Source organism: Pseudorasbora parva, chromosome 12, assembly GCF_024679245.1.
Source record: "Pseudorasbora parva isolate DD20220531a chromosome 12, ASM2467924v1, whole genome shotgun sequence".
Taxonomy (NCBI): Eukaryota; Metazoa; Chordata; class Actinopteri; order Cypriniformes; family Gobionidae; genus Pseudorasbora; species Pseudorasbora parva.
The window spans coordinates 37646614-37673137 of NC_090183.1; the positions used below are offsets into that span (position 1 = coordinate 37646614).

Genomic DNA, 26524 nt, shown 5'->3' on the forward strand with positions numbered 1-26524 from the left:
AAGGAAGAAGGAACGAAAACGATCACAATGGTGATCTAATTGAAATTTTAGTTACATGAATAACCTTTAAATAGTATGGTAAAGATCTTTATGAAGGAAATGTAACGAATAGATTGGGCAAAAGGATGCAGGTAAATCGGTGTATTCTCCATGGGGCAGCTTCCAGTGCTCTGCTGCTAGGCAACTGCTCGGCCACTATGCGACTCTTCACATGACAACATTTCTCCTGAAGCAATTAGGACAAATTCAGAACGTTCAGCTCCTCCCTAAGTGCCCAGTATTTTTTATCTTAAATCTGCTAATGCAGACAAAAGGAATCCCTCATTTCCTTCAGCCTGGTCTGGGTTCCGCAGTTCCTTAACATCCAAATGAATAGCCTACATTAAAAATGACAGGCACTGGTATTGATATGTGTTAATAGGAGGGAACAAAATAAAATTAAAAATAGATAAATCTTTCTGTATTGTGTAATAAAGAGAGTCTTTATATCACTTTGGAATGTCGTTTTAGATTGTAAATCATTATCGTTACATTTATTATTTTATGGTCTAAATAAAATAAACAAAAGTCTGGGATTTTGAAGAATTTGTATTTATTTTAATTTTGTATTGTTTTTGAAAAGAAGTTATTATGCTCACCAAGGCAGCATTTATTAAATAAAAAATACTAATATTGAGGATTTTTTTCTTTCTATATTAATATATTCATGGAGTCACGGTGTAACTTGATCCGTCAAAAATCATTTTGACTGGTGCTCAACATTTCTTATTTTTATCAATGCTGAAAACAGTTGTGCTGCTTAAAGGGATAGTTCACCCTGAAATGAAATTAAAGCCATCTTTTACTCACCCTGCTGTTGATTTAATGCCCTATGTCCTTCTATCTCTGTAGGACCTCAAAAGCAGTCATTTTAAAAACAGTTCTGCATGCGCTCCCTCCTATTATGGCAGTGGATAGCAACCATGGTAAAACATTACAAAAATTATACAAAATTATGACGCAATGGTACAGTGAGATGCCCGCCATGAAAGTGTCCAGGAAGCATACAAGGTTTTGCGAGAGAAAAACTATTATTCAGTTAAATTTATATACATATACTATTCTTTCAAGATTCTTGAAAGATTTTAAAATAAAACATTTATTTGAAATATAAATCTTTTGTGACATTATGGATGTCTTTACGGTCAGTTTTGATCTATTGAATGCATCCTTGCTGAATAAAATTATTAGGTCATACTTTAGATTAGGGTCAAATTCTAGAATAAATGCAAAAACTATTAACTACGACTTTTGCCTCAATATCTTCCTAATTTCTGCTTATTAAGAGTTAACTTAAGGTAATTGTTACGTTTATGTGTTGGTAGGATTATGGGATGTAGAATATGATAATGCAGAATAAGCATTAATATGGGCTTTATTTTTTTGTAAGCCAACTTTCTTGTAATATGCAACTAGTGAGAATTTAACCCTAAACTAAAGTCTTACCAAGTATTAATTTCTTTAAAAAATCTCACTAACCCCAAACTTTTGAACAGTAACATTAAAAATATATTGAATTCAAGCAGTCTGAATAATCTTTTCTTTTTTTTTCATGACTCGTTGGACAAGTTTAGGAAACACGCAAGGACAATTCAAATGAATGAAGGTACTTTCTTTTAAACCCAAGGCATATGCACATAATTTAGTTGACTGCTGTACTTTTACTGTAAATGCAGGAACTTTGGTTTTAGTGTGCATGGGTTTGAATCGCTGATGACGACAGCGTAGTTCCTCTAAACACTAACCACATCCTGCTTCCTGTTCAGTTAGAAACACTCGGTATCTTCTAAGAATGGACAGTTCCGTTACTCTGCACATTTGAGTGACAGAAACAGAGATGTATAGCGATTACGCTACCTGTGCAGGAAGAGTCTTGCCCATTTATGGACCTTTAGAAGCTAAGTGCTGAAGCAGCAACTGTTAAATTATTTAATTTGATTTATATGCATAATTTGTTCAAGGGTGATTGCTGGTTTCAAGGTAAACAAAAAAAGAAAAGTCCATGCTATTATCAGAATGACTTTTTGGCCTGTCACTGCTATAAAAGATGCTTGACAAATGCATAACTCTCTCATCGCAAGGAATCTGTTGCAGTGATTCCAGCCCTTTGGAGAAGATAAAAACGTGAGCTGAGTTAACCTTATCCTGAGTAACAGGATAGAAAATCAGCCCATGCACTCCTTACTCCAATCACATGTACCGCTCTATTCAGAGACTGTCTCCTCTTTGACAGTTTTACTGTCTTTTAATGATTAAATGGGATCTAAATCATGTCTAGGCAAACAGAAACTGAAATAACTCAGGCCATAATGACGTTTAAGAGCATCCCATTCACTCTGGAAGTATCCCCAGAGCACCCGTTTGTATTTACAAATAATATAAATGATGTCTGTGTTAATATATTGTGACAGCGGTAGCAAGTGAATGTAACTCTAACTATACCATAACACTATTAAAAAAAAAAAACTCTGCAGAATATAATTTACAGGTGCATTATCTAACATTCTGTATCTCTGAATGGATTTTTGATTGAACTGGATTGTCACTAAACAACTGGATGTTTTCTGTTTCAGCCAAATAAATAAAATGGATTTCATTGAGCTCTTGAGACAACAGGACGTAAAACATAGCAAGTATTGTATTTTCTCGAAAATATGGACTACTTTATGGGTCATTTTAGGTTTTTAAGGATGTTTCCTACCGACAGAGGTAATAATTCAACATCATCTTCACCAGAGGGATCCAGTGCTGTGGCAGCATAATTACTGTTATCAGAGACCCCTCTCTGGGACGTGTGAGACACAAACCCAGGGGTGCACAATCAGCCAGAAAACAAAGATTAATCTGCAACACACACAAACACACACACACACACACACACACACGCTCTGTAGGGTACAGAAAAACATTGGTAAAAACATTCACTGCTTGTCTGTTCCTTTTAAATCGTGTTCATTATTCTGAACATATCAAGGATTCCACAGCTTTATCCCCTCCATCTTTGAATAACACTGTAGGATTAACCATGATAAAACTACAAAGAACTTGAAACATTTCTTCCCTCCTCCTCCTCCTCCTTCTTCTTCTTCTTCTTCTTCTTCTTCTTCTTCTTCTTCTTCTTCTTCTTCTTCTTCTTCTTCTTCTTCTTCTTCTTCTTCTTCTTCTTCTTCTTCTTCTTCTTCTTCTTCTACAAGACTAATGGCTTACTGAATTAATCCTAAAGATTTTTCTGTCAATGTAGCACATTTAGGAGAGCCCAGAATAGCCATGCGGTTTTTAGTGGTTGTGCATTTGAATATTTTCTGGATCTTATTTACCAGACCACGTCATTAAGCTGAAGTACATTAGAGAAAATAGAAATGCAAAACAGAATGGATTGCTATGAGCAACAGTTTCTGTGCAGCTTTAGGGGGGTTTTTTTCCCAAGTTTTTTTTTTTTCAAGATGAGTGAAAAAAATACAAGAAAAGGACAGCAAGGTTATTTTCCCCTCACTGTTGTGTATTAACATAGCTGTGTTTCCTCAGTTAATGTGATTCCATCAATGAGAACAGCAGGATGCAGAAATTACAGAGCATATATCATCCTGTTACAACCAAATTGTATAATTGGCAAACCATGTAATATAACAATATAGCACAATGTAACTATGAATAAATGCTTAATTTGCTCATGTTTTAGATCCTGATTTTAAGAATGATTTCACCCTAAATTCTGTAATCATTTACTCACCCTCATTTCATATGACTCTTTAACCCGATCTCACTGAAAAACATAGGCCTATTTTACAAGTTGGTGATTTCATACAAAAAAAAAGTAATCATGAAGAATCACCCCAAAACATACCCATCACCGGGGTGTAAACACAATCTCATTCGTACAAATTCATATGAATTATAGCCACCAATTTGCCAAAACATAGAAATTAGTTATAATCTCACTGCTCCTGAAAATAAATGGACGTGTGCTGTGGAGCTCATGAAATATTGTGTGCACTATATCCTAAATCTTGTGAAGTGTGGAAATGAGGAAATGTAAGTGTAATGCGCTAAAATCTAATTTGTGCTTCGGCATATTCAACCTTGCCATGTTATGCTCGGTTATGGAACACATACAAAACTATTTGGTTTTGATTGAGTTCCAAGGAATTAAGAAAATCATAAATGACTGACAGAACTTTTATTTTGGGGGTGAACTATCTCTTTAAATCAGGGCGGAGTTAGGGTTTGTGGGGGAGACTATAGTCAAAGTCAACATAAGGTCACATACATGCTTACAGTGATGTCAGGGAATGCTGATACTGCAAATGTTTCCTCCTCTGAAGCATGTGCTGCAACACAGGTATGGACAGCTGCATTCACTCTCTGTCTGTAAAACACAAATGAAATGAAGGTAAAGGAAGCCAGAGATGTTCAAAGAGGAATCAAGCCCGTAAGAGAACTCTTTCTCCATCACATTAAAGATAACCACCATTTCCCCGGAAATTAGGTCAACAGAAATATCACGGAGTGGGGCTGCCTTTGATGCTGTTCTTTAACCCATAAATTCTGCATTGAGGTACAGCTAGTCATGGTGGAGAGGGATGACTGGAAAGTGAGAGGTAAGGATGGATGGCTTTTCTCTGTGCGTTGGCATTTTTATTGTCCAGGGACACCTGATATGGGCCAGAGGTCCCCCTCATCCCATAATCAAGCTGCACCACAGATAACACAAGAACATCATTGTCCCATTTGAGCAGGAAGTGGGAATCTGTGAAGTCAGATCATCTGTGCTCTTACGGGCTGCACCCCTTAATCAGAACTGTCTTCAAATGTCAGTACTGAGGGAAAGTGATGGAGCATCTGTTTAAGATAATCATTATGTGCAGAGCTACAGGTAAAACATATTTTGCTTAAAGGGATATTTCACCCCAAAGTGCTCATCAGCTACTCAACCTCAAGTTGTTCCAAATTTATATGAATTTCTTTCTTCTACTGAACAAAAAAGATAGTTTGAAGAATGTCAGTAACCAAACTGCTAATGCGCCCCACTGACTTACATATAACCTAGCATTTTTTAAGGGGCCCATTAGCTGTTTTGTTACCCAGATTTTTCAAACTATCTTCTATTGTGCTCAGCAGAAGACAGCAATTCATACAGGTTTGGAACAACTTGAGGGTGAGTAAATTAGGTCAGAATTTTTATTTTTGGGTGAACTATCACTTTAAATAAAGCTCTTGTGACATGATTAAATCACACAAAAATACATCAAATAAACATGGTTGAAAAAGTCTAAAGTGTTTATTTTCTCTCATTCAAAATGTAAAAATGGGCTTGACATGTACCGGGATATAGTAGCCTACTGACAAATGCCTGATTAATCTCAGAGTACTGGCTGGGAAACTAAAAACACACCGCAAGCCAATTGAAACTGTTAATTAGGTCCTAAGAGAAATCTCCTCAAGTGCAAAATCACAGTTCACATTTATCAGATAGCCTAATTAACAATGCTGGAATATTTTTAAAATCTGTAGATTTTTGCTTCTCCTATTTATTTGTAACTTGTCATACACAACATCAAATAAAATGTGGGTTTGGTGGGGGTGAAGTCACGTGAGAGGAGGCAATGGCTCCATGATTGGATATGATTAGTTTGTGCGATAAATCCTCCGTTATGTTTCGGCTGTGTTGCTTCAGTCTGAAAGGTAAGGCTACAGACCGTCAGTCCAAATCCAAATCCGATCAGATTTAGTAAGTGTGAACTGCTAAAAAAAATACATGAAACGCATGATTTTTTTACAAATCCGTTTCAAGCTACATTCTTGTGTGGTTTGAAACCCTATTCAAATCGCAATTTCTGGAAATCCTTTTCAGTCTGACTGCTCTGATCGGATTTCGTAATTTTTTTAAAACTATTTAACAAGAACAGCTGAACATAAGTTTTACAAATAAAATATATTTTTAAATAGTAGCCTATTTCTGCATTTAGTTATATATTTTTTAATAAAGGTAAAAATGCGTGATGAGGCCTTTTTTAAAAATAGAACATTAATAACGTTGTTAATGTAAAAATACAAAATAGAATTGTATTGGTCTCTCTCTCTCTCTCTCTCTCTCTCTCTCTCTCTCTCTCTCTCTCTCTCTCTCTCTCTCTCTCTCTCTCTCTCTCTCTTTATTATGTTTTTTTAATGTAGCCTAAAATGTATTTATCCAGGAAAATGCTAAATTTTCAGCAGCCCTAATTAGCAGCACTAAGTGCTCTTAGTGTACTTTTAGTTTAACATGATCCTTCAGTAATCATTCTAATTATGCTCAATTGCTGATTTAATAGTGCTCAACAATTTATTTGAAAAATATTATTAGTAACATCATATAGGCCTACATTCGTTTCTGTCACTTTGATCAATTTAATGCATCCTTGCTGTATTGCATTAATAATAATAAAAAAGATTTTAAAAAATCCTTACTGACCCCCTACTCTGTGAATGGTATATAGTGTAAATATATTTAAATAAAAAATATATAATAATTACATATAGCTTTTTAGAAAATGTTTAATATATGCCACAAATACCTGTATCCGTATAAATAACAGTTAGCTAGGCAATCATGACTGTGCTGTACTGTGAATATACTCCCAGTTAAAGGACGCTGTTAGGGACAAAACACAGATGGACTGTCATAAGACAGAGAGGGAGGGGACAGGTGCACTCTCTGCAGGAAGTCATGGAGGTCCACAGTATGAGTGTGAAGTCCCACTGCAACAGAATAAACATCACTCTGTAAAGATGAAACTCTCTCAGTCAGTGTCCGCTGTTGAGTAATACCAAAGCAAACCTTTCATCCTCACCCTTTCATCGTATTCGTTGACACATGGGTTAGAGAACTCCCTCGCTTCATCTCTCTGTAACTGTCTCCATCTCTCTCTTCTCAATCTCTCTTTCAAAAAAGATGTATTAAACAACAATAAATAGAAATGTCAAGATCCTTAAAAATACCCAGATGCTGAAAGTGAAGCTCTCAGAAAAAAAAGCGAAATAAATTTCAATCAAAGGATAAAATATTACATTTATGAAAGGAAACAACACTACTCGTGGCCTAAAATAGGTTTTTAATTTTTAGGAATACAGTCTTACATGAAATCATTCTAATATATCTATGTATCTAATATACACCGATCAGGCATAACATTATGATAATATTCTAACACAATTCCTAACATTGTGTTGGTCCCCCTTTTACTGCCAAAACAGCCCTGACCCATCAAGGCATGGACTCCAGCAGACCCCTGAAGGTGTGCTGTGGTATCTGGCACCATGATGTTAGCAGCAGATCCTTTAAGTCTTGTAAGTTGTGAGGTAGGGCCTCCGTGGATCAGACTTGTTTGTTCAGCTCATCCCACAGGTCATCCATTAGATTGAGATCTGGGAAATTTGGAGGCCAAGTCAATACCTTAAACTAATTGTTGAGCTCCTCAAACCATTCCTGAACCATTTTTGCTTTGTGACAGGGCACATTATCTGCTGAAAGAGGCCACATCCACCAGAGAATACTGTTTAAGGTTTGCGATAATGCTTAGGTTGGTGGTATGTGTCATTGTAACATCCACATTGATGGCAGGACCCAAGGTTTCCCAGCAGAACATTGCCCAAAGCATCACACTGCCTCAGCCGGCTTGCCTTCTTCCCATGGTGCATCCTGGTGCCATAAAACCTTTACGCTTGGCCATGTTTTCAGTTTCTAACACATCAACTTTAAGGACAAAATGTTCACTTGCTGCCTAATATATCCCACCCACTAACAGGTGCCGTGATGAAGAGATAATCAGTATCACCGGTCATAATGTTATACCTGACCGATGTATCATTCTAAGATTTCTAAAAGGGTTCTCACTTCACATCATTACTTACTCTATGCTAATGTTTCTTTTAAGTGCACAAAGCTTCTGTACTTTATTATGCACACTATTCCTGTCCTGCAAAGAGACATATAAGCTCACTTAATAGGCCACAAAATGAAACCACTTCCTGTTTATCTTTATGGCACTTAACGCTAATAACCCATCTAAAGGGTTTACAATGCAGTGGCTGCAGTACCTGTAGACTTAAAAGGGAACGGAAAGTGCAATATTTTTCTCCACTCAGAAGCCTCAGAAAAGATTAATTGAGATCTAAAAATGGCTGCTGTGACCATGTGGGTGATTGGCTTGGTAAACAAGCCTTTTTCCAAAGTAGGACAGTTTCAAAATTTGGAAAAAAGACAGATTCTATTTAAAACATTCCTCCAAAAGCTGGTTATTCTGAAGACATTGCTTGAGATCATTTAAACAAATAAACTGAACAAAACAAAATATATTATCAGATTCCACTGTTTCCAGTATCTGTTTCCACTGATCATGGTCCAACTGCATTCATTATGCCACAGCAATTCTACCCATATGAGCTGTTTCTATAAAGGTCTAAAGTGGATTCAGGGCTGCTTTCAAGAGTATTTTTGTTTTTGTAAGCCAAACTGAAGATGTCAGGCAAAGCACAGAGGCTTGGCTTCCCACACACTGTGAGGGGAGATTAAATTTTGATTAATTTCTCACAGCTAGAGGTGGCGGCTATGGGCTAGTTTGATGAGCAGTGTTGGTGATCCATGGCACAAGGGAGGTCACTAAAGCTTCACTCAACTTTATCTGACCTCGGTCAACTCTTTGTTGCAATTTATTGAACAGTACCATTATTAAGTGATTTTAATTTGTGCATGATGGAAACCGTAATGTGATTTCAGCTGTAGCCTACTTAAGAATTTTTTTTCAGGCGATTTGTGGGTGTTGGTTAGAAACATTCAGAGGATAAAGGAAACTAAAAATCTACATTGCAGGTTATGGGGGTACAAGAACAGTCTGCAACTCCTTCAGAAAGTCCAGGAATTGTTTTGAGGCTTTATTGTGTATTCCAAAAAACATGACAGGAAGCATTTAAATCCCACAAGGCTTGTTTGAATAGGCATGATACTTCTGCATAGACTGACAATATTTACACATAAAACATCGCAGTGCCTGTCAGATTCTTCTTCGGATGCATGCAGAAAGGATTACAGCAGATGTTATCATGGTTAATTTGCCATCAATATTCAGTCGCTTCACACTGAAGTCTTTTTTTTACACCTCTGTGAGAGGCTACAAGGTGTTTTTTGCAGCTTTTTTGCCTGCAGGGAGTTGACCTTGTCAGTGATATTTCAGTCTGAGTGCCTAGAGGCATCTCACAGACGCCACTGCCAGTTTTGGCAGGTAGAGAAATGGCGGGTTGCCGCAGAAACAGGACCGCCGGGAGGGGACAGATTCCTGCAGACTGAATTTCAGCTCGTCTGCAGAATAAAGGTTGACTGTAAAGAGCAACTGCAGTCATCACTGTAGGATATTTGTATTTTAATGTTGATCTGATCATCTGATTAAAATATGCTTCTAACATTTTGATTAAATTAATTCAGTAATCAACCAAAATTTTAAATGTGATGAAAAATTAAAATACACATATCCCGGGTTAAAGTCATTCTAAACACCAATTTTAACCCTTGGAAAGGAACGTTTCACACTTGTAATTTAGAATTGAGGTTAGCACCGTTTTTGTATTTAACCGGCTTTGCCGTGCCAAACTTGTACAGTGTGAAACAACACAGGGTTAGGGGCTGTTTTTCCATTCTAATGCATTTTTCCTTTGTTTTTCTATGTAAACATGTGCTAGACGGACATGTATAATCCATAGACTGTATAAAACATTGGACATAGTGTCTGTGACGTCACCTGTAGTTTTCTGAAGAGAATTTTTGAAGTCCAAAGTTGGCGGAGCCCGCTGTCGCCCTGGTAGCGTGTCATCGGGCATCACTCCCGGTTAACCGAAAATGGGCAGTCTCTAGCGCTCAATCGATAAATTGCAATCTAAGTCACTTTTGTGTTGGATTCAACATCAGTTGAATACCCATGAGAGAGAAAGTCAGTTTATGAATACCCATGATTAATTGTGATCCGGGTAACTTATGAGCAGTGTGAAATATGAAGCACAATAACCCAGGATTCAGTTTACCCAGGGTTTGGGATGACAGGGTTAACTATTTCAAGTGTGAAAAGCCCTAAACCTCAGGTTACGGGCAGATGCCTGTGATGGCAACAAATACTTTTATTATTATTTTTATTTATTTAATAGACTTTATTTTATTAGGCTACCCAGACCCACACCTGTGAAGATCAAGACTTAAATCCTGCTACAACAATCCATGACATTCAGTGACATTTCAAGTATATTTTCCTACCCTTTCAAAAGTCAACAACATCAATGGCAGGATGGACACTTTTAAAATGAACAAAATAATATTACATCCTTCCAGCTCATAACCGGCCCAAATCTGGTTACAATCTACAGTCATGTAGACTTGCATGTAGCTCCACCTCAAGCAAATAGATATCTTCATTTATATGAGCCAATTTACTTAAGAGATCCCACCAGACAGCAGACTGGGCACAATAAATGGAGCTATCCTAATGGAAAAATCTTGTTGGAGGAGCATGAAAGGTCATTTAATTTATTCCTTCTCCAGTGAACCATCTCTTATGCTCCATAGCCTGTGACTGTGATGACGATCTACAGCTATTAGCATGATGCTGGTGCGGATCCAACGGCACACCCTTATCATTATAATAATTATATATAATATATTGTATATTATTATGAGTGCAATCAAAAAAAAAAAAATATTCAGGATTCAGTTAAATTAATGCTCATCTTGTGTTTCCAATGGAGTAACAAGCAATGATTGTTGATGAATTCCCACTGACTGAACTGAGCTGGACGATGACATCTTTTTTTTTTTTTTTTTTTTTTTTTTGCAGAACTGCTTTCCAGATAAAATTAACTAATTTAATAATGGACAATCTTGACAATGGAACTGAATCAATACTGAGCTGACTTCACTTTATTTCCTGTTATCACTGTAAAGCTATATCTGTATTGTATAAAGCGCTTTATAAATAAAGGTGTCTTGACTGGCTGACTTGACTTTCCTCAAATTGGCCTTTTTAAAACAAAATCAATGCAGCTGTGTCAGATCGATATGGGATTCCCTGGGGAGATTTCACAGCCTCAGCTGCTTAAGAAATATCTTCACCTTTTGTCAACAGCCTGGATGAGCTGTTGGAGCTTTTCTGTCCAGACCTGATAATAGTCCACATGTTAGTCACACTTACTTCAAGAGCCATGCTGCTACACTCCTGAATTTGGTACTAAAAGGTACAAAACATTTATACTTAAAAATCATTTCTAAAGAAAAGAACATTTGACATTTTATTATCATTATTACAAGCCAAGCAATGCAGATTTATATGTGAATTATTATTTGTTGTTTAAAAATTAACAAAATATAAAGTCATATATCAACTTTAGATGACTTTGTATCACACTTAGGCCAATATTGTTGGGTATTTTACCAATTAAGGTGTTTTTTGTTTTTGTTTTACTATTGCGTCCTGTCAGTATGAGAACACTTGGCATGAAGTCAAGGGTAGCTGACAGAAAGCAATTAAATACCTGAACAGCCCTAGGAGGAACCTCCTCCAGTTTAATTCTTTGGCAAATCCTTAGCTCTGTGTGGGTGATTCTTAATTATTCCTCAGAGTTATTTTCACCTGGCTCAACGTATTGAGTCTCTAGCAATCTTTTCGTCTTGGCTCATGAAAGAGGTATAGGTTATGTCCCTGAAGAGGCAAAAGAGCTTCATTAGAAAGAAGTAATGTTCTCTCTGTGATGAAATGAACTGGTAATTGCTGATAAAAGTTTCTTTGGTCAGGAAGAAATTACAAGAAACTAAGACTACCTGACTTGCCTTAACTTTACCAGACAGCTGAATGATTTGACTGATTGATTTTTTGAGTGTTTTTCTTTAAAAAATATTGTTAAATGGTATCCACCATCTGGGGTAAGAAGCTCATTCACATATTGCTAGCCTGAAAAACTTTGAACAGACAAAGCTCAATCTTTTGGTCTGGGAAGTCTGCTGTGTATTTTCTACTGCACAAGAAGCGTGGTCAATGAGCATGATTCAAATGACTCTGAACAGAATTGGATAGTCCTTCAAACAATCAGACCAACGATCCATCTGTCTTTGTGTTAAATTGTAACAGAAGCAGGATAAAAGTATGTACAGGCTTCCACGTACGTATTGATTATGTGTATGTGATGTGTCTAACAGAGCATACCAGTGCTGCCACAGGCTGGAGAATCCCTAATTTGTTGGTTCATTGTGTTTCAGCTACTATGGGCTATGTGTTTTCCAGACGGACTACCAAAACGTAAGCACGTCGGCATGCCGGTGAATCTTAAATAGTGAAATAACAGTAATTTCTTGATCAGCATTGTGTTTGAAGAGCGTGCAAACACATGTGTATGTGTGTGGTTCATGCTTATATCTGCCGATCGGATGGGCCAAGAAATAAAAATAAAAAAAATCAATAAATCATGGGTGTATGAGAGATAAATCATTGTGTTTGTTTGATAAAAATGTTTTGAGACTGAGCCCCGTCAAATAATTATTCCGGCCGCTTCCAAAACAATCCCTACCTCACGTGAACTGACGGGAGCAGAAGCTGATTAAATATGCTAATCTTATCCAATCCTAGCCGTGGGCGTTTACTTCTAAGTCTTTAGTTTGAGACACACATCACAACAGAGCGTTTTAGAGAGAGCCTCAAAACCAGTGCAGAAAATAGCTTATTACTTATTAGTAATGGTGTTTTTGAATGTAAAAACCATGCAAACGTTATAAGCTGACCTCAGGCAACAGTATAAAAAAATTAAAAAGCCAGTTTATGACACCTTTAAGCCTGCGCTTCATGTGTGAGCCATTTGAATGGTTGAATGCTCGTTGACGCCTCTTGTGCAGTAGAAAATACAGAGCAGACTCCCCAGACCAATGTTCAATCTTAAAAGATTGAGCCTGGTCTGGTGATAGCCAGACAAGCATATTGTAGCTGTAATTTCTAAATTTGTAGACTGCTATTTTTCATAACAAATGCTATAGAAAAAAAGAAGGTTAACATTGGACATAACATGCAAATGAGGAGCCATCAATGGTCTTATGTGTGATTGTATCTTTATTGTAAACAAATGCTACAGTTAAACAATTACTACTTTTTCATAAGGCTTTAAAGTCTGGACCTTCTTGAAATATTGACTAAACAATTGTTTTTCCCCATGTGTTAAATGTGTTCTGCTAATAATGACAGATATTTGGACAAAACTGGCTTTCAGATATTCCAAGAGGTGGCAGTACATTTACATTTTCAGTATAAGACCATTTTTAGTTTGACCTATCATGGCACTTTGATTTGGTAAATTCTGTAAAACTGTAACAAGTAATTCTTAACTAGGCTTTTACTTTATTGCAGTTATGTCATCAACACATATGGATGATACCACAAAAGGCCATTTTGCTAAAATAAACAAACACACAAACAAATAAACTTCACGTCGAGGGAGAATGCCCTGGGATCCTGCTAAATGATTCACACTTCAACCCACATGTCATACAATGTATATAGCAAAGATCTTTGACACCAAATGTGGGAGTCTTATTTCATTGATTAAAGATGTTTCTAGAAATTACCTTCTCAGTCAGAGAATACTAAGGGATTTTTTATCTGAATAATTATATTAAGTACATAAAACTGACTGCATCTGTTTCTAGACTCTAGGCCAGATATGTGAATGGGTTTGCCCCCATATTTAACATAGTCAATTTTTTCATTTTAATACCAGTAATTTATATACTGGTTTCAAATTTGTTAGATCAAAGATGTCCATAATAGTATGTCTTCTTAAAATTGCGTATATGAAAAGACATTTTAGCTGATCTAAGCAAATATGGCACAAACATGCAGCAACATTTTACTATTAATTGTGACATGAGATTTAAGTAGCACGAGATAAACCAATGGGAGGATTCTCTCAAAGACAGATATTAAAATTAATGGATGCAGTCATGATTTCCCATTGGAGAGCTACTGAATCGCAAAGAGGCAATCAAACTGCAGGCATGAGCAATATTTCAAAGGCTCAATATACTCCTTTAATGTTGTTTTGGGGAATTCTTTGGATTTATGACTCTCCTTAGGTAATTCACATACTGAAGCCTGAGAATGTTTGATTTTAGCAAGAGACCTGGCATTTGGCTGATTAAAACCAAGCTTAATTAAGATGAAATTAAAATTACAATAGATAGAATAGAAAATTAGAATAATGACACTCAACTTGAAAATCATTGTATAAAAAATATCAGAACAAAACTGTATTTTATTTTTGTTTGCACTGTAATATGCAACTTTGCAACATATTTTGCATGTGTAAATTACAACAAAATTAAATGATTAACAGATTCTAGCCAATTAAAAAGAAGAAGAATCTGAGTAATTAAAAAAAAGCTTTTTTCTACTACCTATTATTTAACATTCACATTTCTATTGCTGGTTTACAATTCTTAAATCTGCAAAGTTAAGTTCTAAATCAAAAATTACTTTTGAGAAAATCCAAAATGTTCAAATTATAGTTGATACAACATTACAGAACAATTGCTAACATTTTTCAATAGACAGTGTATCAAGTCTAAACTCACCTTGTCAGCTTACACCGGAGTCCAAAGACAAATTTGTTAATATATTTCAGTGCACAACAGTTAAACTGTCTTACGCAAGAGAGAAAGAAACAATGCATTCTCTATGAATACTGCCAAAGACATATCAATATTGGATCAGATACAGTACTACAGCATCAATCGACCCAAAGTCAATCCTTGACATTATCTATGCTGTGCTATGAAAATATAATGAACAAAAAGAAAAAGCACAGCTACTAACATGTCTCGGAAGCTAAACAAAGCTGCCATATTGAAAGTCAAAGAAGATGAAAAGGCAATACACTCTACTAAAAAGTCAGAGATATCAGTCTGAATAGTTGCTCATAGGTAAGCAAAGCAGAAAAAAAGAAACCCATGTCTTTTTTCGCACAAATACGTAAAGATGTGTCTTTGTGCTTTAAAGAAGAAAAAAGTCTGGTAAGCTTCACCACATGTAATAACTTCTTGTTGTGTCCACCTGTGTCGGCTTAGTGTCTGAAGAACCATCCTTGTCCTTTTCGCTGTCTGCCTCCCATAAGTTAATGAGGGGAGGATACAGTTCGTTTAGGGGAATGGAGGAGGTTTTCTGCATGTACTTCTTTAAGGAATGATGGTAGTTCTTCCTCTTCCATCTCTTTGCAATGTACAACGTGATGGAGCCTAGGCTGATGATGGCCAGTATTGTGCCCATGACACCTGCCAGAGCCGTATTGGTGCCTTGCTCAGAGATTTCCACCGCAAACGTGGCGTGCTTGGTTGTGACGTTGACACATGACTTTTGGGTCTGCTGGTGGATATTGGAGACTGAGAGACAGACCTCATACTCAGTGGCTGGCTGAAGGTGAGTGAGGTTGTACTCATGAACATCGACAGGAACTTTAGCTGTATAGGTGATGTGAGGGTTGTCAATTTTCATGGTGGCAGACGACCACTTTAAATTGGACGTCATGACATTGGAGTTCACTTTCCAGGACACTAAAATAGAGTGGGACTCGGTTTGTTTCACATAGATCTTCATAAGCTGGGTGCTATCCAGAAGAGTTCCATTGACTCGAATGGCAGTCACCCGAGTGTCCGCTCCTTCTGTATTTTGGGCCACACAGGTGTAGTGGCCAGAGTCGTCCACCTGAATATGGGATATGCGCAGAGTTCCTGCACTGCTGAGTTGGTATTTATCGGACACTGTATCCATCATGACTTTGTTACCAGACGGAGTCACCCAGTATATTTCCGGTTCAGGTTCAGCCATCGCACGACAATCAAGGTCTACCGTCATCCCGATGTCTAGGTTGAGGTGATTGGGGAATGTGTCGTGAGAGATCATGGGCAGACACTGGCCTGAAGTTTCATGAGAAAGCACGTCTCTCAGACGCTGACCTCTAACCTCAAGTGGCATTGTGCAAAACATGGAAAGAGGCTCCATAAATCGAATGGTTGTCTTGTTTGAGCTCATCCACTGAATCACACAGTCACAGCGCAGCGGGTTGCTGTGGATACTGATCTCCCTCAGGTTGGGCAGGGACTCTGCCGTATCCTGGTAGAGGGAGTTAAGAGCATTGTTATTGAGCATTAGACTCTCTAGTGACGGCAAGTCACGGAACGCTAAACGGCTCACATAGGAAAACTTGGGGTTGTTGGTGGCTTCCAGTTTGGTCAACTCTGGGAGGTTATCCAGGGCAAAGCGATCAATGGACACAAGTTCTCCCATGTTGTTAATGCCAAGTTCTTTCAGCCTTAGCATGTTCTTAAAGTCCCCCTTTTGAATTTTATGTATTGGATTCTTGTTCAAATCCAGGAATTTAAGGTTTGAAAGCTTCTGGAGAGCAGTCTGTGGCACCCGAACTAGTTTATTATCATAGAAGGAGAGACTCTCCAGGTTGTCAAGTCCAACAAATGCATTGCCTGGGATATCAGTGAGCTCCATTCCTGCCAGGACCAGGCTTCTCAAGTTGGTAAGGGGTTTGAAGTTCAAATCCAGTATGCCGACAACGGGATTTTCCCCAATCATCAGGATCTCCAGGTTGGGGGTTGATTCAAACCAACGACTGTCAATGGCCTTGAGTCTGTTGGAGTTCAGATGGAGTCTCAAAAGGTTACGCAATCCGGCGAAGGCATTGGGTGCAATGGAGCTGATCTGATTGTGATTAATGTACAGCTCCTGTAGATTGGTGAGGTCTTGCAAACTGAAGTCAGGCATCTCGACAATTTGGTTTTCCTCCAGGTGAAGCGTTGTGAGTTGTGACATGTTGGTCAGGCCGATATCACGGATGTTGCTGAAGTTGTTCTGGGACAGGTCGAGTTCTGTAAGATTCAGTAACTGCTCCAGTTCCTCACTAGTTCTGGCAATGTAGTTACTTTGCAGAAGCAACACCTGCGTGTCAGCGGAAAGGTTCCCAGGGATACGTGTAAGGTGAAGGTCATTGCAATCAACGGTAATTGCTTCTCTGTAGGTGGACTGGGGTGTGAACCAAGGCCGGATCTCACACACACAAAGCTGCGGACATTCTGTACTTTGAACTGAAGAGAGGCCAAGTAAAGCCAGAAGCAGGAAGAAACAAATCTGGCCCTGCACAACAAAAAAGAAAGTCTCTCTTGCCATTTTGACTGTGTGTGTTTATCCTCTCAGATCTGCGCTGGAATTCCTATAGCGCCAAAGAGATGGAGAGGTGAGATTCTCATTCAATAGAAGTGTTGCAGAATAGTCCTTTTATCCCTCAGCAAGCTCGAACAGCGAAGTCAAAGAGCTTCCGAAAGATTTAAAAGGGTGTAGTTCCTGTGGGCTCATATAGGTTTGAAACTTCCTCAGTGATCCTCAGACTGGAGAGTTGGCCTAGGAAAAATAACAAACAGAAAAGATTCTGTTACAATAATCAATGGGAAAATTCCATCACACAAAAAGTTATATAAGCATATTCAAATAAACACTTAAAAGATATGGGATGAAAGCAGAAATTATAGATTCAAACAATGGGAAAAATGTCAAATACACAAATGCACATGACTGAAGCAAATATTGCATTTAAAAAATAGCATTCATGTCTCATTTGCAAGGTAATTATATATATATATATATATATATATATATATATATATATATATATATATATATATATATATATATATATATATATATATATATATATATATATATATAAACACACACACACACACACATTCTTAAAACAAGATTAATTTACCTTTAGTATATATTTCGTTTTACTGCACTGGCAGATTGTTTTACACATGCACCTGCATATTTTTTCTCAATTTATTTCAAAGAATTTTTTTATTTTTTTCCCCCTCATACAACATAATAAAACAAAATATGAATTACTTATTTAAAGGTAATAAGTGAAAACCAGAGGCTTTTGTTTACTGCAATCTGATATGTTTAAAGGGGTGATTCAAAGAAGAAAGAAAGGGTGACCAAAAAGGAAGGACATATTATTTCTCAGGTGATCAAACAATTGCTATTGTAAACCCAAATCAAACATTAGTGAGGTGTGGAAATGACACTCACAGTCTTTACTGTAAAGATATTACCATATCCTGATTCAAAAGGTTTTTCCATCTAAGTTAAATAACTACAGTACTACATCTTTACAGCATTCTTGTAAAATAATGCATAAAAACAAGATATTATGCAAATGTAAATCCTTTCAAATCAATCATAAAAGGTAAGCATTGCTTGATTCTGCAGGAAATGTGTTGTCCTAGATTACTGAGGCTAATTTAACACTATAAGGGGTTTTGTTGAAGTTTGGAATTAAATATCCAAGCACATTAAGCATCCATCGCAAGTAATAGGCACAGAAAGGGGGCATGTTATTGTGCCTTTGACAGTGCACTGAACGGGACATCTGTTATCCCATATGGTGATAATGCTGATTCAATCACACAAACCGCAAGCCAGGGGGATTTAGTCCATGCCAAATACCACCTACATTAAAAGCATATACTCCTCCATATATGTAGATATACAAGAGGCAGCAATATGCCAACTTAACTTCAGCGCTTTGGAATCCCTCACAACGCTGAATCCACCAACAAATACAAGCTTGGACACCTTGAACAACTGTAAATCTCAAACTCTCCAAGAAAATGAATGAAGGAAACATGGTACAGCTGGTGTAAATGAGTCCTTTAATGTGTGAGTGGAAATCAATAAGAGCCCTGATCTCCCCCCTGTGGCCAAAAGAGCATCAGGGCAATTTAGACTGAAAGCTGACTGTAACTGCCGGTATCAGCAATTCTCATAAAAGAGTGCAGTACACAGATGGACCCGGCCTGTGTTAGCAAAGATATCAGCCCTATCTGTAAAGTGTTTCGTAATGCAATACAAAATGACACTTCACACTAAAAGCGGAACTAAACTAATAAAGATGGGAGCGAAACCAACTAAATACTTTGAGGGCAATTCACTATTTTAACACTGCAAAGATAAATCAGAGGGAGAATTAATTACATTCAGTTGATCATGCAGGTTTGGACAAGAAAAATGATTCAATGAAAATATACATTATCTAATTATCTAGCTTGTAATGCAATTTATCACACAATGACATGTGAAATATCTTAATAAGGTAATTAAGATGGAAGATTAAACTTATCTGTAAAATTTAAAAAGTGGCAGATTAATGAAATGAAAGAAAAATAGAAAGACTAAAGTGTTACATCACTTTCCAGGAATAGCAACTAATTACTTTTTTTTTTTTTTTTTTACCAGAACATGATCCATGATTTTTAATGACACTCAGTTTGCAACATGTCTAAGCAATCTCTTAAAGGGATAGTTCACCCAAAAATGAAAATTACTTCATCCTTTTTTTTAAATTTATCTTATCACAGAAGAAATAAAGTTATAAGAAACGACACGAGGGTGAGTAAATGATGCCACTTTTCAATCTGTTGAAATATACACTATTACTATCAATGTTTCCATTGTTTAAAATCAGTAAACAATGGGTCAAATGTGCCCTTATATCCTGCAATTTTCACACAAATTACGTTTCATTTTTACTAATATTGAGGTCAATCTCAGATTCAGCTCTTAATAGCAGTATTTACCAAAGTGGAGGCCAAAACCTTTCCAGTAAGTAGGATTAAGTAATCCAGTGATCACAATTTCATTTAAGACTGAATACTGGGGCTTAAAATTAAGCCACCATTTCAGCTCTATGATTTTAGATTAAGGTCTAGTTGTCTGCCTGTAGTTCAGAGACATCACTTCAGTTTCATTAAGTCTGCTCTGAGAATTCTTTTGATCTTTCGGCAGCCAAACTTGTTCCCAAATAAAACTAATATTGATGCAAAGTGTTTTGGGGTTCAAACAAGCTTAGAATTACCCAGAGGCCTTATGTTCTCTTTAAATAATGGCCTTATAAATTGCAATATCAGGGGCCAGATTTCCTAGCAGCTTGCACCAGGGCAAACCCTCTTTTGGCGTTAAACTGTCAGGATTTACAAAAGACACGGTGAAAAATTCATGCTAGAAAGGTGTTTACACAGTTATTTTTGCGGCTGAACTTATTGCATATGCATTTGTAGTTTCCCTCTCAGATGCAAAATTTATGGGAGTAGAATATTTAAAGGAAGTGTATGTAAGATTGTGGCCAAAACTGGTACTGTGATCATTTTCAAGTGGCTGTAGAGCGGTGTCTCCCTCTCCCCCTCCCCCTGACTCAAGGTTGCCAGATAGAAGCTATGCAGCTGTTGTAACTAGAGCAGAGCTGGCAACCTGGATGCCCAAACACTACTGACTTCATGATTGGTTGATAGGTGGAGGGCGGAGCTTCAGGTCAAAACACAAGTCAGCATCAACATCAGTGTAGGGCTGCAACAACAACTTTTAAATGACAATATCCTGGCCGGACTACTGTTGTCAGTGACATAAGTATTTGAAATTAACATGATTTTTTAATGTCTAGTGACATATCAGGGCCATTTTATGATTAATTGAAATACATTTTTTACATACAATTCATTTAAATGCAAGGTGATTTATTAAGGTTTATGCCCATCAAATTACTGGTATTTGCACCATTATTTACCGCCCCCAAAAAAAACCCACGTCTTAAACCAGACGCTAACTGGTAGATTGTGTTGTTCATTATGGAAATGATCTGGCTGCTTCTGTGTTCTTTCATTTGCACGTTGTCAGTAGATTACGTGTAGAACATTCCACCCTCATCTGCGCTTTTTTTAGAATTGCACTCCCACGCTAATTTGCCCTGTTTAGTAAATCTGGCCCTAGTTATTATAATATGATGGTTAAAAATGAAAACCTCATAAGGAAGTTAATACAAACAACAGACAATTACTCTTTTCACATTTCAGTATTTGGGGAAAAGTGTGCAAAAGCTGCAATTATGAATGGAAGAAACATGATGTAACACAATGTTTCTCACAGTACTATTTGCCTAAGGACCACAATTAGAACATCCTGATGATCCTCATAAATATTCACTCTTTTATAAGTAAACAGGATCTGAATCCAAATCTGCAGGCAAATTAATGGCTATTTACGCCATTCCAACCTCATTAGGTGAACTTCTGCAGCCAGCTTGCTTCCTGTTGTCCAGCCCGTCATCCCGAACTTCCTCTCGTTTTTGATAACAAATGACAGCTGTGAAATTCAATGGGAGCCTATTTGAAACACCTGCCATTTCAGATCACCGACAGATGCAGATCTGTTCTCTGCAGAGATTGAAGACTTCTGTTTTGAAGGCATGTCTGATCTGTGGGTCACTGAAACTGCTAGTGTCTGACAGTTTTTTTTTTTTTTTTTTTAAGTTTGAGGAAAATATTTTCTTTTAGCCTGCAGTTTTAATTGAAGTATATACAGTAAAAGCTAAACTGAAATTCCTAAGTGAGGTGATTACAACCACAAAAATCAATGAAACTGAAATAGTAGTAAAAACAAACCCTAAAGATTTTTAGATAATGAAGACACAGTCTCCTAAGCAACCTCACTATGGTTTCAAACTCTTAACTTGAGCACGGTAAAATGCAGTTTTTAATTCCCTAGCAGAAAATCAATATTCTAACTACTACAAACAACACTAATGGGTTGATGCTTGTATAAAAAAATAAGGGTATTTGGATTGGTACGCAAGCCCGAGCTACTAATGGCCAGGATCCACACAAACATTAGAACACATCATTTGTTGTTCATGATTTGATTCAGTGATTCATCAAGGCACTTACTGAATAAAAACAGAAAAGAAAAAAACTCTTGTGCTACAGATATGAACAGGGCTGATTTTGTTACTGTTTCTCACAGTCTACATGACTTAAAATAAACTGTATTTGCTTTTCTAACTCTCTATATGCACACAGTTTACTGCGGCGGCAGAGGAAACACTGGAAATGCATTCCCAGCATACAATACGAAAGTCTAAATAAACAAGTGGAGAAACTCAAAAGGCCCTGCTAAAATGGCTTACGTCATCCAAAAAAGAAAAGAAAAAAAGACCATCTTGTCTCTAACTTCATGGTCAATTCACTGCTAATCTTACCGAGGGACTCACTTCCTAAAAACCTTCACAGAAAGTGAGTGAGAAATTAATAGTAATTAATTTTATTCTTGGATCAAAACGGGTTTGCAAAGGGCCAAGAGAGCAGATCTTTTAACATCCAACATTCAAGACTCTTTACGCCTGCCAACTCTTAATCTGAGGGGTATTATTAATTGCATGGTGAATCATAGCTTTGCCCAGGGTTGAACTGTGGGGTAATGGCATGGGCGGTACAGTGCTGCAGAGATGGGGACTACTGTGAATGACATAAAAACATTGATTGCTGATCAAATTGAGTCTCTGTGTTCCCTGCACAAGGATAAGTGCAGAGGAATAAATGCACAGAAAACCCCAAAGGTCCCATTTCAGTTTCAAACTATTTGCACTTATAAATGTTACTAAGTGGATCCCAGAATGTATATAATCTCAAACTCAAAACCTCAAACAGCCTGTAGAATAATGGCATGTGAACAAACCATTTTAATCTTCTTGAACAGATGATGCATAATTTATTCTGTGAGATTTACCCTTATATTACCTAAAAAGTAATAATAAAATAATAATTGGTTAAAAATTTGTTCCTTAGAGTTTATATCTTTACATTACTAATGCTGTTTAAAAGAAATACCTAAATGCATAATTAAAAATGCATTAAAAAGCAGTAAGGAATGTATTTTCCTCCTTCACCTGCTGTCCAAACATATCCTTTGCAGAGTGATTTCTTAACCAGATTATGGTTGCAGAATTAGTCAAACAGCTGCTTGGGCTATTCCACTCTTTATCTATGCGACCAACACAAAAGCCAGACTTGTTATTTCTCACCACTACTGTTGCTTCTAATCCCAACAGACTGATAGAAACCAAATGACATGCACATTTAGAGGGAAAACACATAACAGGCCTGTTACAGCTCCAGACCACCTTATCTAATGTCAGGGTAAACCACAGTAAGACCCAGTAGACTTGTAGTATTTTTGATTGACAGAAAAAAAAGAGCAAACTGTGGCTCTGCAAAGGTAGTGGAAGTGACCAAAATTCATTATATACTGTAAAGGTCAAAGAAAAGGTCCCATTATATATTGCTATACATCAGTTTAAAATATTATATATATATATTATATAACTAACTAATATATATATTAGTTAGTTAGTTAGTTCGTTTATTAGTTTATTCGGTCATTCATCCAAAGAGGAGGGGGGAAAAAAGCAAAACAACATAAAACAAAAACAATACAAAATTTAAAAAGAACAAAGTATTTTAAATTAAACTATATAATCCTTCAACATTTGAAAGACAAGGACAAAGACCGAAAGGGTCTAGGCTGAAGTCTAAACTTATTATGCCTAACCCTCTTACCATAGGACAATATTTCAAGAAGCAAACAAAATCGTACATACTTTACTTTACATTACCAAATATATATATATTTACATACTCATTTATTGTGTCAAATGTTTTTATATCTTCGATTAAAAACAGTGTGCTATATAAAAACACATTATATATATATATATATATATATATATATATATATATATATATATATATATATATATATATATATATATATATATATATATATATATATATATTAGGCTAATAAATAAATAAATCTAAATTATATATATATATATATATATATATATATAATTCCACAAAATATTACATTTTCCCACATACCTCTTAAAGATGTAACCACCCATAATATGCCCGACATTTTCCCTTGCGTTGTTGTTGCTTATGAGGACGCTTCTCTTCAAATGTGAGAAAACAACTTCTGCAACAGACGCAACAGCTGCAACAAGGGGTGGCGTCCCCAGGGACAATACAACCCCCCCTCCTCAAACCTCATTATACATCCTTCCCTGACTAAAAGACGTCTTCCCGTGTTTATTGTTTTTCCTATGGAAGTTGTGGCGTCTTATTTCGAATGAGTAAGCAACGAAACATCTGCTAGAGTGCCTGGACATTGAGATGCAAATCACATTTCTGCATCGCCAACCAGACCTCATGCCCGCGCCTGCGCTAAGCCAGCAATAACGTGATCAGATCAAAGTTTGCGATCGATTTCCAACACAATTACAGTGTAAAATCACTCTCATGGGGCTAAATATAACAGACCAGACCTATCACTGTGACAAATTTAAACAATGCAATGCAAAATAATCAAGTAGAATTAGAGGTAAAACTGTGTTACAAGACGCAACCGACTGCTTCATGAATTCAGTCAATGCTGTTTTAGCACTGCATGCCTGCATGTTTGACACAAAGCTTTTAAAAAGTCGACCGCATCCCATTCCCTTCCCGTTCTGCTATAGCACACGTTGTGGCATTATCTTTTACCAGACTATGTTCTTACAAATACTGCATGGGTTGTGTGTACTCATTAACAAACCTTAATTTATGGGAGAGAAAAAAAAAAGAATCACACGTTTTACCCTTGAACATCTCAAGCAACAGCCGATGCGCCCTTGCTATTAAATGCAGTAAATCACGCCGTATGGCAAGCCATGTAAACAGTAATTTCTTTAAACTATTATACATTTTTTATATTACTATTAGCCTACTTATTTTTAGTAGTTATATTTTAATTACCAATGCATTATCCAATATTGACTAGTATCTACTCAATGCACATTGAATCCCCTACAAACTAGTATTTATTACTATCCAGCTATCCTAGTAACATGCAACTATTCTATTGTTTGTAACAATTTGCTAAATGTTGTAACTTAATTGTATCTATTAAATATTTAACTATTGCAAAAGTTTTTAGTATATAATGAATAAGTATATAATAGTTAAAAATGAAACTGAAAAAGATAACAGTAACCAATTATATTGTTTACTTAGGCTAATTTAAAAAAAAATCTGTACTATTTCTTATTATACTGTTTATAAATAAGTAGCCTGTTATTCATAAGTAAGCACTGTTTATATGAAAAAGAGCAGTAGTTAAATTAATAAATGCTTAGCCGGCTTGCCATACAACCAACCCATAAGAGAAGCCTAAAAAGCGAAGCAACACAGATACCATCTAATTTCATCTAACCCGAAAGAAGCTCATATTGGGCTGAGTTACCATAGCTCATTGCTACAGAATAAGTATAAAGTGTAAGCCACTATATTGTTTTCTTTTTTAAATGATTATTATTATTACACAGCGCAGAATATACCCCATTTAGTTGCCTATCGTTCTGGTTTAGCATGCAATGGGAATATCAAGTTGGATGCTTTAAAATATATCTGAACGTACCTCTTTGGCTTGCTGCAGGTTCCGAATGGTATTGAAGTCCTCCCTCCGCACTTACTGGTTCATGCACTTACAGTATTTAGATACAGTATCTATGTCCTTGTGAACAGAAGAATGAGCACTTAAAGAAAATCCATAGATAATTAACACCATCACATCGTTCATAAGTTCCGTAACGATTACAGCGGCATCGTTTCGTTACATCCAGTCCGCGAATATGCATGTGCACCCTTCGCCAAGCGCATGGTCAGGTTTTGCATGGATCCTTGCAGGAATCCGCTGACTGGCTCTCATCCGCCGTGTCTCCGTGTTACTGTGGAACCCGTGCTGCGTCGCCAAGGAAAATATGATGACAGCACCTGGCGCTGTCCAGGCGAGTCAGCTGATTCCCGAGCAGGCGATTGGTTGCTAGCCGGTGGCTGTCATTCGATTCCCAAGCAGAGCACCATCTGTTCAGGGATTGTTGTGATGCGAACAAAGGCGGGCATGGGGGAGCGCGGTGGGGATAACGCGGGGCGTGGAAGCTGAAATGCTAAGGAGGTGATATTCTCTTATGAGAACGTCTTCCACTGATTCCCTCCTCCTCTTTGACGTGTGATGGAGGACTCTGCATGGTGTCCCACTCACCAAAGATTTACAATGAGACAATGTCCCTTTGTTCGGTTCCTCACTTTCAGGAAAGTTTTTCTTCCTAATCCATATATCTTTGTGCATTGTATAGGCTAAGATGACATTTTCAGACAAAATTTCCTGTTTTAGAACAAAGAATAGCCTACATTTGTTAATAACTTATTTAAAAAAAAATGTGTTTATGGAAAAAGAGAATAGGGTGTTATACAACTTTGCGCTCTAAATAACATGCATAAATAAATAAATAAATAAATAAATAGATCTACTGAGACGTGGTGGATGAAAACATTTCCTCGCTAATTTATTCGCCTGTTAATTAGTTTGCTCACAATAAGCAGACACTTGATATGGGGGGAGGGGGGGATTCATGGGTGATTTGGGGTAATTCATTTCATAATTCTATTTTGAAAGGTTGTAGAAATAGACTATATTTAATTAATTTATTTTTTGGTTGTTATACA

At 36.8% G+C, this 26524-nt stretch overlaps 1 protein-coding gene across 2 annotated transcripts; it reads right to left on the reverse strand.

The window, feature by feature from the left end:
* Positions 1–14308: 14308 nt before the first annotated feature.
* On the reverse strand, positions 14309–25880 carry lrrn1 (leucine rich repeat neuronal 1). 2 transcript variants are annotated; one of them, XM_067460178.1, is made up of 2 exons: positions 25437–25880; positions 14309–17492 (listed from the first exon to the last, which is right to left on the reverse strand). In XM_067460178.1, the coding sequence occupies exon 2, from the start codon at positions 17259–17261 to the stop codon at positions 15108–15110; it is 2154 nt and encodes a 717-aa protein (XP_067316279.1). In that variant the 5' UTR covers positions 17262–17492; positions 25437–25880; the 3' UTR covers positions 14309–15107. The 2 variants fall into 2 exon arrangements, with proteins under 2 accessions (XP_067316279.1, XP_067316280.1); XM_067460179.1 differs by lacking the exon at positions 25437–25880 and adding an exon at positions 23861–24004.
* Between the last annotated feature and the right edge of the window lie 644 nt (positions 25881–26524).

Bases quoted from the DNA above. Each gene is read 5' to 3' on its own strand.
- lrrn1 (XM_067460178.1), bottom strand. From the start codon at position 17,261: ATGGCAAGAGAGACTTTCTTTTTTGTTGTGCAGGGCCAGATTTGTTTC.